Source organism: Lonchura striata, chromosome 6, assembly GCF_046129695.1.
Source record: "Lonchura striata isolate bLonStr1 chromosome 6, bLonStr1.mat, whole genome shotgun sequence".
NCBI classification, from domain to species: Eukaryota; Metazoa; Chordata; class Aves; order Passeriformes; family Estrildidae; genus Lonchura; species Lonchura striata.
The window spans coordinates 10,127,402-10,142,918 of record NC_134608.1 but is presented as its reverse complement, the minus strand read 5'-3'; the positions used below and the strand labels follow the sequence as shown (position 1 = coordinate 10,142,918).

Here is a 15,517-nt window from a genome sequence, read left to right as displayed (position 1 = left end):
ATTAATCCACTATGATTCGTGAAATTGCTTATGCAATGTGCAGGTGAATTTCCCAGTAGAGTTTTGTAATAGCCTGTTTAATTGTACCACATCTGGGAACTTCTGAAAGGGTGGTACTTCCAGTTTCCTACTGCTGATCAAAACCAGGGAGATGGGGCCAAAAACCAGGCATCTGTTTTAACCTTCAGAATACAAGGCTATGCTTGTGACTGTAATTTGGAGTTAGACAATTTCAAGGATTAGGGAGTTCTGACATATGTAAATTGCTGCCTAAATGTGGATTTATTATGTACAGTGAAAGGCTAAAGGTGCCCTACGTGATTAACTGAGTAAATTCCCTGCCATGGTGATGATAATCAGTGCTCTTCTAAATGTGTCCATGTTTGGAACTGGTGTTGCCTTGGCTGGCATTGTCAAAACTGACTTGAGAAAAATGCAACAACTTAGTTAAGGAAAGAAACCATGCAACTCAACATACAGCTGGAACTGAGCAAGGGGCAGTGGCTTTAACCTAGCATGCGTCATGAGCTGTGGGGTGTAGATCACTTCTAAAACAAAGGACTGTCATCTGTGCAACCCTCCACAGCTGGATGCATCTACATTTGTTCAGAAGAAAGATGGAAAATGCTAATATGAGTACAGTTTTAAACTAGAAAGTTACTGTTTAAATTTGAGATTTCAGGTAATTTTTAGCTTATTTTTTAAAAAATTACCTTTGACTTGAGGCCAGGAGCCTTAGACCATGGTGGAAATATCTGTTACAGCTTCCATTAATGTGTCTTTTTAAATAAGAAATTTGTAAAGTCTTACACAACCTGCACAGAAGCAGTGTGCTTTTTAAATTCTGTTTTAAGAATGTGTGGTGTCCCTCCATACCTGATTTGTCTGTAGATACAAAAACTGAAAATACTGGCAGTTTCTCCTGGCTATATTTGCTGTGAATCCTACCTGAGCTCACCATCTTTGTAGTTCTGAAAGAACTACAGTAACCCAGTAGCATGTATACATAGTGCCACAACATCAGTTCTAGGGAGCTGAATGAAAGTAGATGATCAGTCACTCCTTGTTAAACTGCTGAGTTCTAATATTGTGCCCAGTACACAGAGGTATCAGATATATATATGTGTGTGTGAGTATATATATGTGTGTATATATATATATATATATATATATCTTGTACTATGCACTGTGTTTGCCAATCTGCATATTGTGGAAGTCTTAACTTCTTTTTTTTTCCTGACAGCAAAAATGAATCAATGTTCTGGATTTTATTGCAGCATCATTTATCCATTTCCATAAATTGATCTTATTTTATCATCTTGCACTTTTTGTTGATTTTCAGTATCTTTTTAGAGAGTTTTCTTTGTGATTACTTGGATATTTAAAATAGCATACAAAGATGTAAAGAACAGGAAACAGCATAATCTGGGACAGATGTGTGGAAACAATCAGATTTGTGAAAGCCGTTCATAAACCATAAGGTAGATAATGTATAGGCATGGCATGACAAATGAGAACAGAACTTGTCTATATATTTGTTCCATTCCCAAGACCAAGAAGCATCTTGGTCCATAAAATCAGTTAATGTAAAACACAAGCAAAAGCAGAAAATTTAGAGCAGCATAAACTAGCACAGAAGTGAGTATTTTATTAGCAAGTGAGGAGGCCTCAGGGCTGCATCTGACTCACAAACCCCAACCAAAACAATCCTGGCAGTTCAGTAAGTGCCTGTTCCCAGAGCAGCAGTGCTGGGCTGTAGAGCTGGACCATACCCATGCCTGTCATGAAGGAAGGAACACCTTGAGAGACTGGCACAGCTCTCCTAAGCTTGGCATGATGGCTCACATCTGAGGTTCTGTGTCACTTCATGCAGCTCCTCCTGCTCAGTGAATGGAACATTGATGCATGGAAAAACTGAGCAAAGTGAGTGGTTTCTGAGAGGCTTCCATGAGAATGTTTATTATTTCAAAGTGGCAGGTCTATTCTAAATAATGACCTTTCTTAGATTTAGAGTACAGTAGTTTACAAACTGAACACTTTGGTTTAATTTCAAACTGAAAAGTGTGTCAGCGAATCACTAGAGATTTTTCCTTACAGACTTTTCTGGACAGATTCCAGCAACAGTAAGGCTGTTCATTGTTGAGGAGACTGGTTGTGCTCCCGTTTTCTACAGCCTTTGGCAAGTTTCAAAACAAAACACAAAAACTCAACAAAAATCCATAAATGTTTGCAGCTCTTAAAGCTGCCATCCTCCGCTTCCTAGGAGTACAGAAGGCTCTTTGAAGTTTAAGTACTCATAATATTTCAGTTGAGGAGTGTTTTCTAACTTGCTGGTTGCTTTGCCCAGTAAAGCAATCATCTGAAAGGGGAGGATCAGTTTAGTTCAGTTGGTACATGTGGTGGTTCCTGCCTACCCCTTTTTTGGTCCTGTAGAGCTCTCATAGGGGGTGACTTCATGCTCTTGGTATATACAGGCATGAAAAATCTTTTTCCACCTTCTCTTATATCCACTATAGATTAGTAGCAGAAGATCTCATGAAAATAGATTCAGTAACTGCCCACTTTACACTGGGACTTTTAAATGTCGTCTTCTCATTTTTTCTGTATCCTCTTTTGCTTACAGCTCTTCATTTGCCAGTGACACTGTCCCTGTTGTACCGTGAGCTGTGTGGTACCTCAGAGAGCAGGTTCTCCTCGGATGCTGCCCATGACCAGCAGCTCTCAGCTGAGCAACTTTGCCCCCTGTTAAGTGCAGTGTTGCTTTGCAGTAGCCCCTGAGTTGAATTTGGGCTGGTTCTGTGGCCCAGGCAGCCAGTGCTGCCACCCTGCCCCTCACAGTTCCAGGAAAGCTCCTGGTCCCCTGTGACACAGACTGCCAGAGTCACCTTGCAAGGCTGATCCCACCAGAGTTCTCAAAAGGAAGGAAAGGAGGAAATCACACCTTGTAACACCCCACACACCCTGATATAAATATCACTCTGCATCTGAAAATAAGGTTACTGTCTTACATTCCTGTCCCTAGACACCTGCCACCCAAACTGCTGTGTTTGTTTTACTCAGGGAAGCCATGTACTGCCTTAGTCTGGATGAAAGCAGTGTACAGGCAGCATCCCCCTGAGCAGAGTTAATGCTCATATGTTGAACCAGCCTCCTTCAACAATGGGAAGGTAGAGAATTTTCCCCGTAATTCTTCTTGACCCTGGGCTTTCAGTAGATGGTAGTGACCAGCAATGTAGCCTTAAGCACTGCAAGAAGACAGAAAGCTTAAACTTGCTCTTGGGTGGGGAAGATGCATCAGTGTGGGATTATAAGGATGGAGTTACCACAGATTGAGAAATCTTGGATTTACCTCTTAAAGTTCTGTTAAAATGTATATGCATCTTCTTCTTTTGCATTAAGGTATTTTGGTGTTTGAACATGCAGATCTGATGAGCATGCAAATACACAAGGTGATCAGACCTGTCTGTAAAAAGCTATGGGGATTTTTTCAAATATGTACTTTATTCCAGATAAAACTTATAAATAACATTAGCTAAAAATATTTGGGAGTTATTTCTTTTTAGGAGGTACTTAGTAAATAATACAGTCTCTTCAATATGCTTTGTAACTTTAGTTTCACATTTTCTGCTTTTAGAACTTCAGATTTATTCCATGAGTTCTACAGATTTAATCTAGAAACATATACTGTTAAAATTAGTTATGGTCAGTTTAAAAACTGTAGTTTATAGACTTCCATTTGGTTTGACAATATGTTGCTTTCTATGAGTTTGTCCTAACCTACCAAGTTCTTTACATCTTTGTTGTTTTGTATTTTAACACACATGTGGTATGACTGCAGTAATTTTTAGCAGCTACTCAGATATTTTATATTGTAGTGTAAGATTTGTCTTCTCTCTCCCACTTCCTTTTGCTTCTGCATTCTTTTCATTGAGGCTCCCGACTGAATATGAGAGGAACGGGAGATTTGAGGGCTCAAGGTGAGGGTAAAATTTTTGTTTAAAACGTTACTTAGGTGAGTTTGAACCTTTCTTCCCTTGATTATGTGGCATAGTGGCTTCAGGCAGCAGCTTTTTTTTCATGTAAGTCATTGGAACTAAACAAAGAAGCATTTCTGTCTGCAAAACAGCTATTAAAGCACTGACTGACTTGGTTTTAAATTTTCATCTTTCCTGTTGCCTTTTCCCTTGTGTGGTTTTTTCTTTTTTTTTTTTTTGCATTTTAGTCATTGTAATTTGCTGTTGTTGTGTAGATGTGTAGATAAGTGGTCTCTAGTGAGGCTGCAAATGTGTGGAATAACCACTGAAAGATGATAAGATATTTCTCATCTCCAAAATCACAGGCAGTAAAATATTTTTCATGTTATACTCTTCTCACAAAATCAGCATATCAAAAAAATAATAGAAATCATCAAACTGTTTTCAAGTAGAAAAAGCTTCCAAAAATAAAATAAGCACTGAATAAAACTTGGGGTTTTTCCTGGCCCTTTACAGCCTTATTAAATTAAAACCTTAAAAAAAAATACTCTTTAATTTGTGTGATGAATTCTATAGCATCTGGCAAATCACATTGCATAGTCTTATGACTCTCACAGTCACAAGAAATCTTTTAATAGGAGAATTATGAAATAGGTTATATTTGAGAAATATATTTATTTAGTTGTGGCCTTGCTATCACTTTTTATTTAACTTTTTCATAATTGCCTGCTTAATGGTAGTAGAAATAAAATGTATTGTAACCATTGCCATCTATTTCAAAGAGCAGCTTGGCTTAATATGGAGGCTCAACATGAGACCTAAACTGGATGGTTGGGGAGCAGTTAGGTTAGCTAATAGTTAAGTATGACATTCAATATATTTAATCAAATTTGAAGAGGTGACCGACAGTGTTCAAATATTCACTAAGCAAATCTGTGTTTTGTCCCTGGAGGTCCAAGTGTAGTTCCTTACTCTTCAGCTGCATGACTACTGATTTTAATTTAAGTAGAGGAATGATTGCAAACTAGAAATTTCTGGAACATTTCTTTTCCTTTGTCCTGTTTAACTTCACATATCCATACCAAAAGAAAACCTTTTTTATTAAAAAAAAAATACTTGCAGATTTGGGAAACACAAATTTTGTGTTCAATACTTTGTGCTTTATCTCTTAAAAATGTGACAATAATGGAACCCTCTCACTATCTTTATACAAGCTATGTTTAAGAGTTGTCTGGTAGTGACTTCCAGCTCTCTTTATGTACATCCCCCTCCGAGGCACTTAACTGCAGAGCTTGGAGCTGCAGAAGATTTCATCACTTTACCTCAGTCAGTGGTTGGCATTTAATGAATTCCTGACCAACTCAGGAGGAAACATCTCCTCTCTGAGGCAGCCCCAGAGCTTGCAGCTTGGTGTGTCCCTGGGGATCATCTCAAACACGCCCCAGTGCAGGAAGGCCAGAGTGTAACTGAGCCAGCCCAGGTCTGGGGGCTCAGGTTGGCCCTGGGCAGCAGGTGGGTGACCCTGGTCCTGCTGTCCTTCCTTCTGCTTGCAGCAGCTGCTCTGGGGCTCCAGGGGCCCTCCCAGGGCTCAGACTCCAGCCCAGGAGATGCAGAGGAACACTCAGCACCTTTGTGCATGGGCTCACCCCATTCTGTGTAAGTGGGCACCTCCCAGGGCCTGGAGGGAGCCATTATTTCAATGTTCCAGAAAATGGAACTGTTTCTGCCACAGGGAGCTGTTACTTCAATGTTCCAGAAACTTCTAGCACAGAGCTGGTGTTTCAACTGCCCACGTGGCCCGAGAGTAGAGTTTTGAGCAGAACCTGCCTTAAAATCAAGTTGTAGGTGCTGCATGTAGTTCTGCCTCCAGAAGGTCATTGCCCCCATGCTCCTGAATCCAGTGAGTGCCAGTTGTGTCCCACCTCGTGCCATTCCTTTGTTCCAGCCCCAGCAGCTACAGCTTTCCCCTGACTGTGTGTGTGTGCAGCAGCTGGGGAGTGCTGAGCGGTGGCTTCGCCCAGGTGGCCCCTGGGGAGGGCGGCTGGCCCTGCTCACTCTGCAATTCCTGTCTTTCAGCCGCAATGTCGCTGGGGATCAGAAGGATGAGAACAAGGAAGCCAAGCCTCGGTCGCTGCGTTTTACCTGGAGCATGAAAACCACCAGCTCCATGGATCCCAATGACATGATGAGGGAAATACGAAAGGTCCTGGATGCCAATAACTGTGACTATGAACAAAGAGAGCGTTTCTTGCTTTTCTGTGTCCATGGAGATGGGCACGCGGAAAACCTTGTACAGTGGGAGATGGAGGTGTGTAAACTGCCAAGACTGTCCCTGAATGGAGTTCGCTTTAAGCGGATATCGGGAACATCCATAGCTTTCAAAAACATTGCTTCCAAAATTGCCAATGAGTTAAAGCTGTAACAAGAAAAAATAGTTAAGTTGTAAATTAGTTAGCAATTTAAAGTGTTTTTGAGAATTCCGATGGAAATGTATAGAATAACATTTAGGCAATAACTTCTGCATCCTTCTGAATAGTGATATTAAAAAAAAAGCTGCTGAGCTGGGAGGGAGAGTTGGACTTTTTTATAAGTGCACTACAGCATTAAAGTTGCCTACTATGTAAAATATTACCCCTTCTGCTTTATTTCCATTGCTCCTAAGTCTTTGACAACAAATTGAAACACAGAATATATTCATTTAAATATGCCTCCTGTTTGTGTGGATGTGTGAATGTACAGTATGTGTGTATAATATATAAAGTATTATATGTAAACAATTCATTTACAACATCGAGCTGTACCAGTACCTCTTTTTGGGCTAATTTTGGTGCTAAAAATTGAAATGGCCAAGGAGGAAACACTTGAGTTAATATTTAAAATGACTGAAGCGATAACCAGTAAACGCAGGTTTACAGTTCACTGCTGTGTTAAGAAAAAAATGTGTGAAGGGTTTGGATTTATGGTTGTGAACATTATTAGTCCTGTTTTCTAAGTAGATCTCATGAGATGATTAAAAATTCACTTCTACTGAGTAAGTCTTGCATTATATTTTGCCCACCTATTTATTATTTAAGTCTGAATCAGAGTTTAATAATGTAGTTAATTTGTGCATTAATATTTGGGTAAATGCTTCCATTCTTCTGCTTCTGCTAAACTACTAAAACTGTATCCTTGTCCTTTTGGCTTATGAGTATTGATCGCAGCTAAGAACATTTCTCTGTTGTTCCTCTAGGGAGCGAGGCAGTGTAAAAGGAGGTGCTAATCGCTGAGTAGTGGTTTTCTTTGGGAGCGGGTTTGCCACGTTAGACTAGGTCAGGCTGATGCAAAGCACAAAGGGACTCTCAAACCATGGCCATCCTCTGCCAGTCCTGGTTCGGGGCCTCGCTGGGCATGGGGCAGCGCTGTCCCTCGCCTTCGGGCACCCCCAGCTTTGGAACCCAAAGGTGGGAGTTGGACTGGCTGCTGATGCCCTCTGCCCAAACGTCCAGCTTGCTAAACTGCAGCCATAGGCAGGAGCAGCTGGAGCTTTTCCTTGCAGCTCTCTTCAACGCGCTTCCCCTTGGGCTCCGGCTGTGCTGCTTTGGGTGGCTCTGTGCCAGCGCGTGTCTGGCCGTGCTGCCGAGGGAGTCCCCTGTCCCCCATCCCCTGTCCCCCATCCCCTGTCCCCTGTCCCCTATTAGCCCTGTCCCCCGTCCCTGTGCAGTGTGGAACCTGCCCCGATGAACTCTGATGGCCAACTAACTTTCGGTAGGACGTGCAGCTGCTCTGGGACAGCCCCCACTTTTTAACCATCACAGCGGTGAAACGGATTTGATTTTGCAAATTAGAATGAGGAGATTTCCTCACGTGTTGTTTCCTACCGATACTCAGTTTATTTCATCGAGGACTTGTGTAGATAATACCCTGCGTTATCTACTTGACTTTTTGTATTAATGTTTTGTGGTTCTATTTCAGTGAAGCACTTACGCATGTACTTAACATGTGCTTTAAACTGGAGCCTAAATTTGCATTTTAAATTTGCAGTGAGCTAATAGTTACTCATAGTATACAGTTCAGATTTGACCCGAGGTGAAAATGCAAAGTCCTTAATATTTTGCAAGTTAGCTCTTGTGATCTGTAGTCTGTGAAGGCAGCAGACTTCCCCTCTCTTTCCCCCTAAGCATTGATATTGATTATGCTAGTTTAAAGGGTAATCATAGTTGTTAAATGTAGTAAATATTCCTGAATTTGCATTTTATTCTCTGTATATTCTGTATCATGCCATGGCTTGAGAACTCCAGGTGCTACCAGAGTTCAGTTGGCTTTCAGTGCTCTGCCCATGCCTGTACTGCTCAGTATGGGTTTTTTTCCATGAAAACTCCATTTTGTAATAGCAATAAGACATTTCAGGGCAGTCATTGTACTTTCTCAGGTGAATGGTCACCTATCCTTTCACTCCCTACATTTTCAGCACTCCTCCAAATGTATTTTTTTCACCTGGCAGTGCACTTTGTTGTCTGAACTGAAAAAGTGTTCTGATAAATTATGTAAATCTGTATTCGATGGAAGTTCCAAAAGGTTTCATATTAAATGTTTTCTGAAATACTCTCTTCCTACTTCACCTGTTAAGTATGTAAGTGTTTCTAAAAAGTGCACCAGTATCATACTTTGGATATTTAAAGTTTGTACTTTGGTATTTTTCTTAAAGTGTTCTCAAAAGGTTCTTTCAATAACTCTTTATTTGAGGTATTAAAAAAAATCACTTCTTATAATCAGAAAATTATTTTTAACAGCTTCCTTCCCAAATGCCTTGTAAAATTACAGTGTTGTGAGAATATTTAGCACCCTGCACGATTGGTGTTGAAGCCTCTGGGAGCTGCCTGGGAAGGAAAATTGTTTTTTTCAGCTCTCGAAACCAAAGATGAACTGCTGCCACAACAAAGGCTTTTTACCTGTTCTTATTTCTTAGGAATCTCTGTAGGCTTGCAGGCACCACTGCTGATGGGACTCTGCAGAACCACACCTATTTTTTTCTCACATTAAGGGGCAAGTTTTAAAAATAATCAGAGGTCAGTGTGTGGTGAGGAGGCAGCAGCAGATCTCAGTGTTTTGAGACACGTGAACAGCAAACAAGAAGCATTTTTATTTCACAGCATGACTGTCCTGGAACGTGTGGTCCAAGTGCTGTGTCAGGGGTTGATGGCAATGGGCTCCTGACTGAAGGTTTGCATCACTGAAACCTGTGTCAGCCAGCACTGACAACGTCTTTTGATTGCTGGATCTGGCAGGGAAAAATGTATTAAGAGTTTGCCAGGTTTCACTTTAGTAAATAAAAGGATTTAAAGATGCATGCATAAAATAATGAACACTGAGCAGGAAAAAATTCAGATACACTTTTTCTTATTTAAACCTTCCCTGTACTTAGGATTTCTGAAAACTTCAGTTTATTTGACCTTTACAAGACCTGAGGTCCTTGACCATATTGAGAAGAAGTACAGAGAGGTAGGCTGGAAGAACAGCTAGTCCTGCTGGGCTAAGTGTTTTGCATACTGCTTCTGTTCAAGTTACAGCATCTGGTACAATCTTTGTGGGTTTAAAAGATTTCTGGTACAGATTTGGGCAAGGTTTCGCTTTTTCTCTTGCATTACACTGAGGCTTCAAGATCAAATATAGGAAGATACTGTATCCTATTTTTTATTACAGAAGTCAAGATAAATCAGATTATTTATAAAAATACAGAATTAATATCCACACGTTTATGTTGCAGAAGTGAAGTGCAGGGTTCAGTAGTCCTCCCAGTCATATGGAAAGACTGCGGCATATCTGGAATTTAAATAAGAGCTCTCTTCAATTCAGTTAAAACCTCAGCTATACATGGGCCCGTTGGGATAATGTGTAGATGCTTTTAATCAGTATTTCCCACAGCTGCTGTGTCACAGACCATGTTGTGGATTGCAATTTAATTAGGCCTGCAGCCAGCCCGGGGAGCTGTTCTGCCTGTGCAGGCCTGGAGCAGCAGTGAGTGCCCGGGCCCTGGGCTGGAGCCTGCTGGGTCACAGTGGTCACTGTCCCCAAGGGCTCAGGCACCCCCCGGGTGTGGGCAGAGGCCCCTTGAGCCAGTGTCACTCTCTGTATTTCAGGGGGGGCTGGTTGGGTGTTTCTCGCTGTGCTATCCAGGACTACATCTTTTCTTAGTAACCTAAAGTGTTAAATATTTAGAGAATTTCAGTAGTTGATGGTATTTCTGCCATCTGGGGTGGGGGTGTGGGGGGTCATACTTAATGTAGCATTTTGGTTTCTGATTTACACTGCAGATGTTTAGGAATAAATACTGTTTTGGAAAGCTGGTACCACTGTGGATTAGCATTTAATTTTAAATATGTAGGCTTGTAACTGTCCATACTATCTCATTTCTGTAAGTTTTCATAGAAAAGCCCTGGAGCTTTCCAGTAAAGACAGGCTCATGTTACTACAGGGCACTCGTGCTGCCAAGTAAACCCCAGATTTGACATTCTGATGAAGTGGAGTTTTGAAAATTCCACCTTTAACTGGAGATTTTCCCTTCCAGTAGCCATGAATTATTTCATTGATTTCACCACTGACAATTATTCCATCACTTCAGAGAATAAACTGTTATCCAGCAGGAAGGGACATGAGTTTTGAATAACACTCAAACTAGAGAAATGAATAATCTGTTAGGAGTTGAACTTTTTCATACCCAAGACCAATCAGAGTCCTGCATTGCAACAGCAGTAAATGCTTGAAGAAAACCAAGAACAAGGGGATGCAGGAATTGCTGTCTCTGTGTGTGCTCCTTACTTTTGGCAAACTTAAGAGCAGAAAAAGGCAAACCAGTAAATTCAGATAACTTTATGATTTTCATGTTCTTGTTTCTGCCAGTCTCTTTTTAGTGCACTGCCAGGTACTGCTACCAGCAAAGGGGCTGGATAAAATGACTAAAACCATGGAGGAACGGTCTCTTGACCACTCAGTGCTTCAGAAGTTGAAACAGTTTGGTATTTGAAATAAAAGAATTTGAAAGACCCTTAACTGCTCTCTTTTAGCCTTCTAAGAATGCTTTAACCTTTGGTACAAGGCTCTTGTTCCAGCAATAACAGAAAACAGGAGGGTGTCAATGCCAACACTATGAATCCTGCAAATATCTCTGCACAGAAGCCACACTCAGGGCATTAAATCGTCAGCTGTTGGGAGTTCACCTTCACCTAGGAGTGCCATTAACACCTTCAGTGGTTGTGACTTTGCAGGTAAGATGTTTATTGCAGGGAAAACAAATGCTTTTGCTTGGTTTTTGCTTATGTGTGTTGAGCACTTGGAACAGCGTCAGACTCGATGTAAAATCCATGAGAAGTGGCCATGGTTATGGTTGCTGTGGGAACCACAGCATGGAGTTTCAAGGCACAGATATGTTGCAGTTCTCATTCCATTTATACACTTATGTTACCGTTTAACATCCTTAAAAAATTCAGAGCATAAAACCACAATATTTGTACAGTTTGTGTTTCCTTGTAGTTGCTGATCACATTGAATGTATTAGGTGAATAAAATCAGATAACAAAGCACCTCACCACGAAAATAATTCTGTTAAAACATATGTGGATGCAAAATCAGAAAGTAAAATTCTACTGGCATTTCAATCACATGGTTTTCAATCATTTGCCTGTCTCGAGGTAAAATCCTGTTTGCTTGGAGGTGCTTCTTGCCAAGACCTTGGCACAAGCACCGCAAACAGCAACAAACAGCAAAGTTTCTGAGCGTGGAATAATTTCCTCCCCTGGCTCACGCAGTAAAAAGGCATGAAATGCTTTTCACACGTGTTTCCACATGGATGGGAGAAACACTGTTAGGAGCTTGGAGGCATTGTTACCATGGTCCTGTGTCTGTGGCACCCAGAGGGGCAGGGGCTGGTGGCAGGGGGTGCCAGCTGAAATATCTGGGGTGCTTGGCAAGGGAGGGAGGGATGGATGGATGGATGGATGGATGGATGGATGGATGGATGGATGGATGGATGGATGGATGGATGGATGGATGCTCGATCCCTTCTGCTCGGCAAGGCGAGCTGTAGAGGGCCGGTGCAGTGTCTGCAGCAGCCACAGGATGTCTCCCAAACGCAGAAACGGCTCTGGTCGGGATTCTCTTGGAGTTTTTTTTAGAACAGAACTCCATGGATCACTCCCTCACTGCGATTTCACATCGGTTATCGGTGTTACCATCTACTCGTACAACTTCCACTTAATTATGGAGGGAAACTGACCACAAGATATTGTTGGAAACTATTTTTTCAACTTGAAATACACCCTAATGATACGTTTACTTTTCCATTAAGTTGTATTGCTTTCTGAGCTGAAGTGTAATTCCAATGGGCTTTACCTTTCTCATGGAAAACCTATATGGCCACAAAGCCCTTTTCATTTATTCATTAAGCTTTGTTCAGTCTCCTTTCCTAGAAAATGACTATGTCAGGTAGCATGTTCTTCTGTTGAGAAGGGCAAAAGTCATATTGAATATTTAAATTCATTTGCTGCTCATTTTACGAGTAAGAACCTTTGGTTTCCTCTTTGGAAATTTAATTACTGAAGTTATTTTGCTGTTCATCCTTCAGTAATCAGTCTAATCAAGGCTGTAAATTGCAGCCAGCCTTTTCTAAAATAATCTGGGATTGCTTGCCATTTATATTCCACAGTATTTGTAACTCTCTAAAGCTTTATGCCTGGCATTTTCCATGCCTGCAGTCTATTTTATTCTTCAAACAAATCATGTCACATGTGCTTCAAGTAGGCAAGAAGTGAAACTTCCTTATTTGCTCAGGAGCTTTGTTCAAATTGCATATTTTGCTCCATCTTTCACTTGCAATCCAAATTTTGCTGTTGTGGGATTAATAGTGACTGGTACTAATATTTATCACTGGGGTGTTTGGACTTGGCTGGTGGGAGCTGTTTATTCCAGGCTACGTGGTGCTTGTTCTGTGAAGGAATCCTGTGTCTCATCCCCTCCTTCCTGCAGTCCCAGAGCCATGGGCTGCTGCTGAGCCCTTTTCTGAGCCTCCCAAGGCAATTTCTGGAGTGTTGGTTGTGGTGAGAGGCGTGCACAGGGTTCACCCTGCTGTGTGTGCCTGCAGCAGGAGCAGCAAAAGCAGAGTTCTGCTGTTGGGAAGTTCTGTTCCTCATCACTGATCTGGGGGCAGCCACCAGAGTAACTTTGTTAGGTCAAATATATTTTAGTATATTTTATCTAACTGACCCCTTGATGAACCTCTTTATCCTTGGCTTTCAAAACTTGTTGCTTACTTCTTATCTCTAGAGACAAGCCTTGGCTCAGCCCTTGCTTCAAGGGACAGTCCCTTTTTAAGGTCTCCTGTGGTGTCAGAGCTCCACGAGTCTCTACAGACCAGATCTGTGGCTGCTTTTCCAGCTGGACAAAGAGTACAACTGCTCTGGGGTCCCTGCAGCATCTCCGTGCTGGTCCATGGTGCATGGCAAGAGCAACGGGATCTCCTCAGTGTTCAGCTGCTGAAGTGAATCCAGACCTGCAGGATGGCTTAGCTCAAATAAAGGCAAGGCTGCAATGAATCTAGAATTTAGAGCAGCCCCTAGGATAGGGGGAAAGAGAGTCATCAGTTCTGGATGCCTTCAGTTCCTGGGTGTTTTCCAGGCCTCTCACCAGGGAATCGACCACCTCACTGAACGCTCTTTATAGGGTGGATTCTCTAATGCATGGGGGCAGAGATGGGCAAGGAGCTCATCCCCAGAACACCCCAGTGAGGGGCTGGGAGGCCTCTGGGTGCTCACAGACAGGGCAGGGCTCTCCTGCTGTTGGGGCTGTCAGGGAGCAGCCTGCTCTCACTGCAAGGCTGCCACAAGCAGGAGGAAAATCTTGTCCTGGCCACGTTGCTGTGGGAAACCACATCCATTTTTCTTCCTGGTTGCCCTTTAGCTCCACTTAGTCATGGAAATGAATACTGCAAGGTGAAAAGGGAGACGTGATGGGAGCTTACCAGTGACAGAAGAGGAGCTCAGTGAGCACCACTTCAAAGGGCCCCTCGCTGGTGTGGATTTGAGTCTGGGGCTCAGTGCACTGTTTCCCACATTGTCTCACAGTCTGGTGGAACAACTCCAGCTCTTGGAGTGAAGCTGCAGCCCACAGGAGCTGCATGGAGGGGCTCATGGCTGCTCTGAGCTCTGCTCAGGGCACAGGCAGGGAGGTTTCTCTCCAGCCCCCCCAGCCTTGCCCACTTGCAGGTGCCACAGCTCCAGGGGGCACAGACTGAGCATACACAAGCCCAAGCTCTCACACACAGTGTGTTGTTAGATGAGGCTTGTCTCTCTGGGAAATCAGCCCAAAAACTGTGACAGCTCACAGCAGGAACCAGAACTGCTGGCCAAGAGGCATCTCATTTTAAAGGTCAGTTTTTAGGTCAGAGCTGCACTTGGGGTGAATCCTGATGGAACAGGGGAGAATTCTGCTGGGTGCAAAGGAGAGCTGAGCTCTGGTTTGTGCACCAAATAACTTGGGTAGTTAAAAATATCAATGATGCTTCTCCAATTTTCTATCTACTGCTGACATTATGAGCTGGGTCTGCCAGGGTGGGTATTGCATGATGCAAAACAGTCAGGAAAAATTGGTCTTACGTCTGGCTAAGAAGTGGGGAATTGTGGAACCACCTTTGCAAAGCAGTAGAAGTAAAGGCAGTGACAAAAGCATTCATCAAGGATAAAAATAAAGCAGAGGGATGAGAGCCAAGGTTTATAGGGACAAACACATGCTGTTTGTTTAACAAGCATCCAGCCTTTCTCATTAACTTACTATTACCTCTACCTTACCCTCCCCTTCTGTCCTCCAACAACATATAAGAATAAAGAATGCTTCATCCTTGCCTTTTTTTGTCACTCAGATGATGCCTTTTCCCAGATTTTTTTTCTTGGGAGCAGTAGCATTCCACATTTCATTGCAAAGCTGAGTTTCATTGATCTAGCAGCAGAGTTCAGGGAAGGCAGGGGATGAAAACAAATCCTAAATTGGGACTGAACCAAAGATAGACATGCTGCTAAAGGAAAAACCAAAAGCCTGGAAGTAAAGCTCTGGATCAGCCTGGTGCTGCATTGAAATTTGTGGTTATGCTGATTGCACCTGTTACACTGGCTGTGCTGGAGGATTTTCTGGATGCCTCACAGCCAGGCTGTAGGTGTGGAAGTGCAATGCAGAAGAGGAGGCACCCCCAATCCTGATGGTGACTAACCAAGGCTGTCATGACATTCAAGCTGAGAACTAAGCCTCAGTCTCTTCTCAAAGGGGACTGAACACCCACCTGGCTGCAGAGCACCCCCTAGCCTGGCTTCTGGTGCAAGAGGCATAAAAACAGGCTGCCCATGGAGAAGGTTGCCATCTCCAGTGTGGATGCTGTGTCTCTGGAACAGTTAAAGGCCAGGTTGGATGAGACTTTGAGCAACCTGGTCTAATGGGAGGTGTCCCTGCCCGTGGCAGGGGAGGTGGAACCAGATGGTCTTTAAGGTCCCTTCCAACCCAAATAATTCTGTGACTCTGTGAGC

The 15,517-nt window shown here is 42.7% G+C and overlaps 1 protein-coding gene across 17 annotated transcripts in view; it reads left to right on the top strand.

The window, feature by feature from the left end:
• MARK3 (microtubule affinity regulating kinase 3) overlaps positions 1 to 8,569 on the top strand; it is a 61,978-nt gene extending 53,409 nt beyond the window's left edge. For 11 of the 17 annotated variants that reach the window (XM_021528883.3, XM_021528881.3, XM_077783945.1 and 8 more), the window contains 2 exons: positions 3,933 to 3,977; positions 6,051 to 8,569. In XM_021528883.3, coding sequence (XP_021384558.1) covers positions 3,933 to 3,977; positions 6,051 to 6,396 — 391 coding nt within the window. In that variant the 3' untranslated portion in view covers positions 6,397 to 8,569. The remainder of the gene's footprint in view (positions 1 to 3,932; positions 3,978 to 6,050) is intronic. The other 6 variants (XM_021528885.3, XM_021528887.3, XM_021528884.3 and 3 more) reach the window with 1 other exon arrangement.
• Positions 8,570 to 15,517: the final 6,948 nt, after the last annotated feature.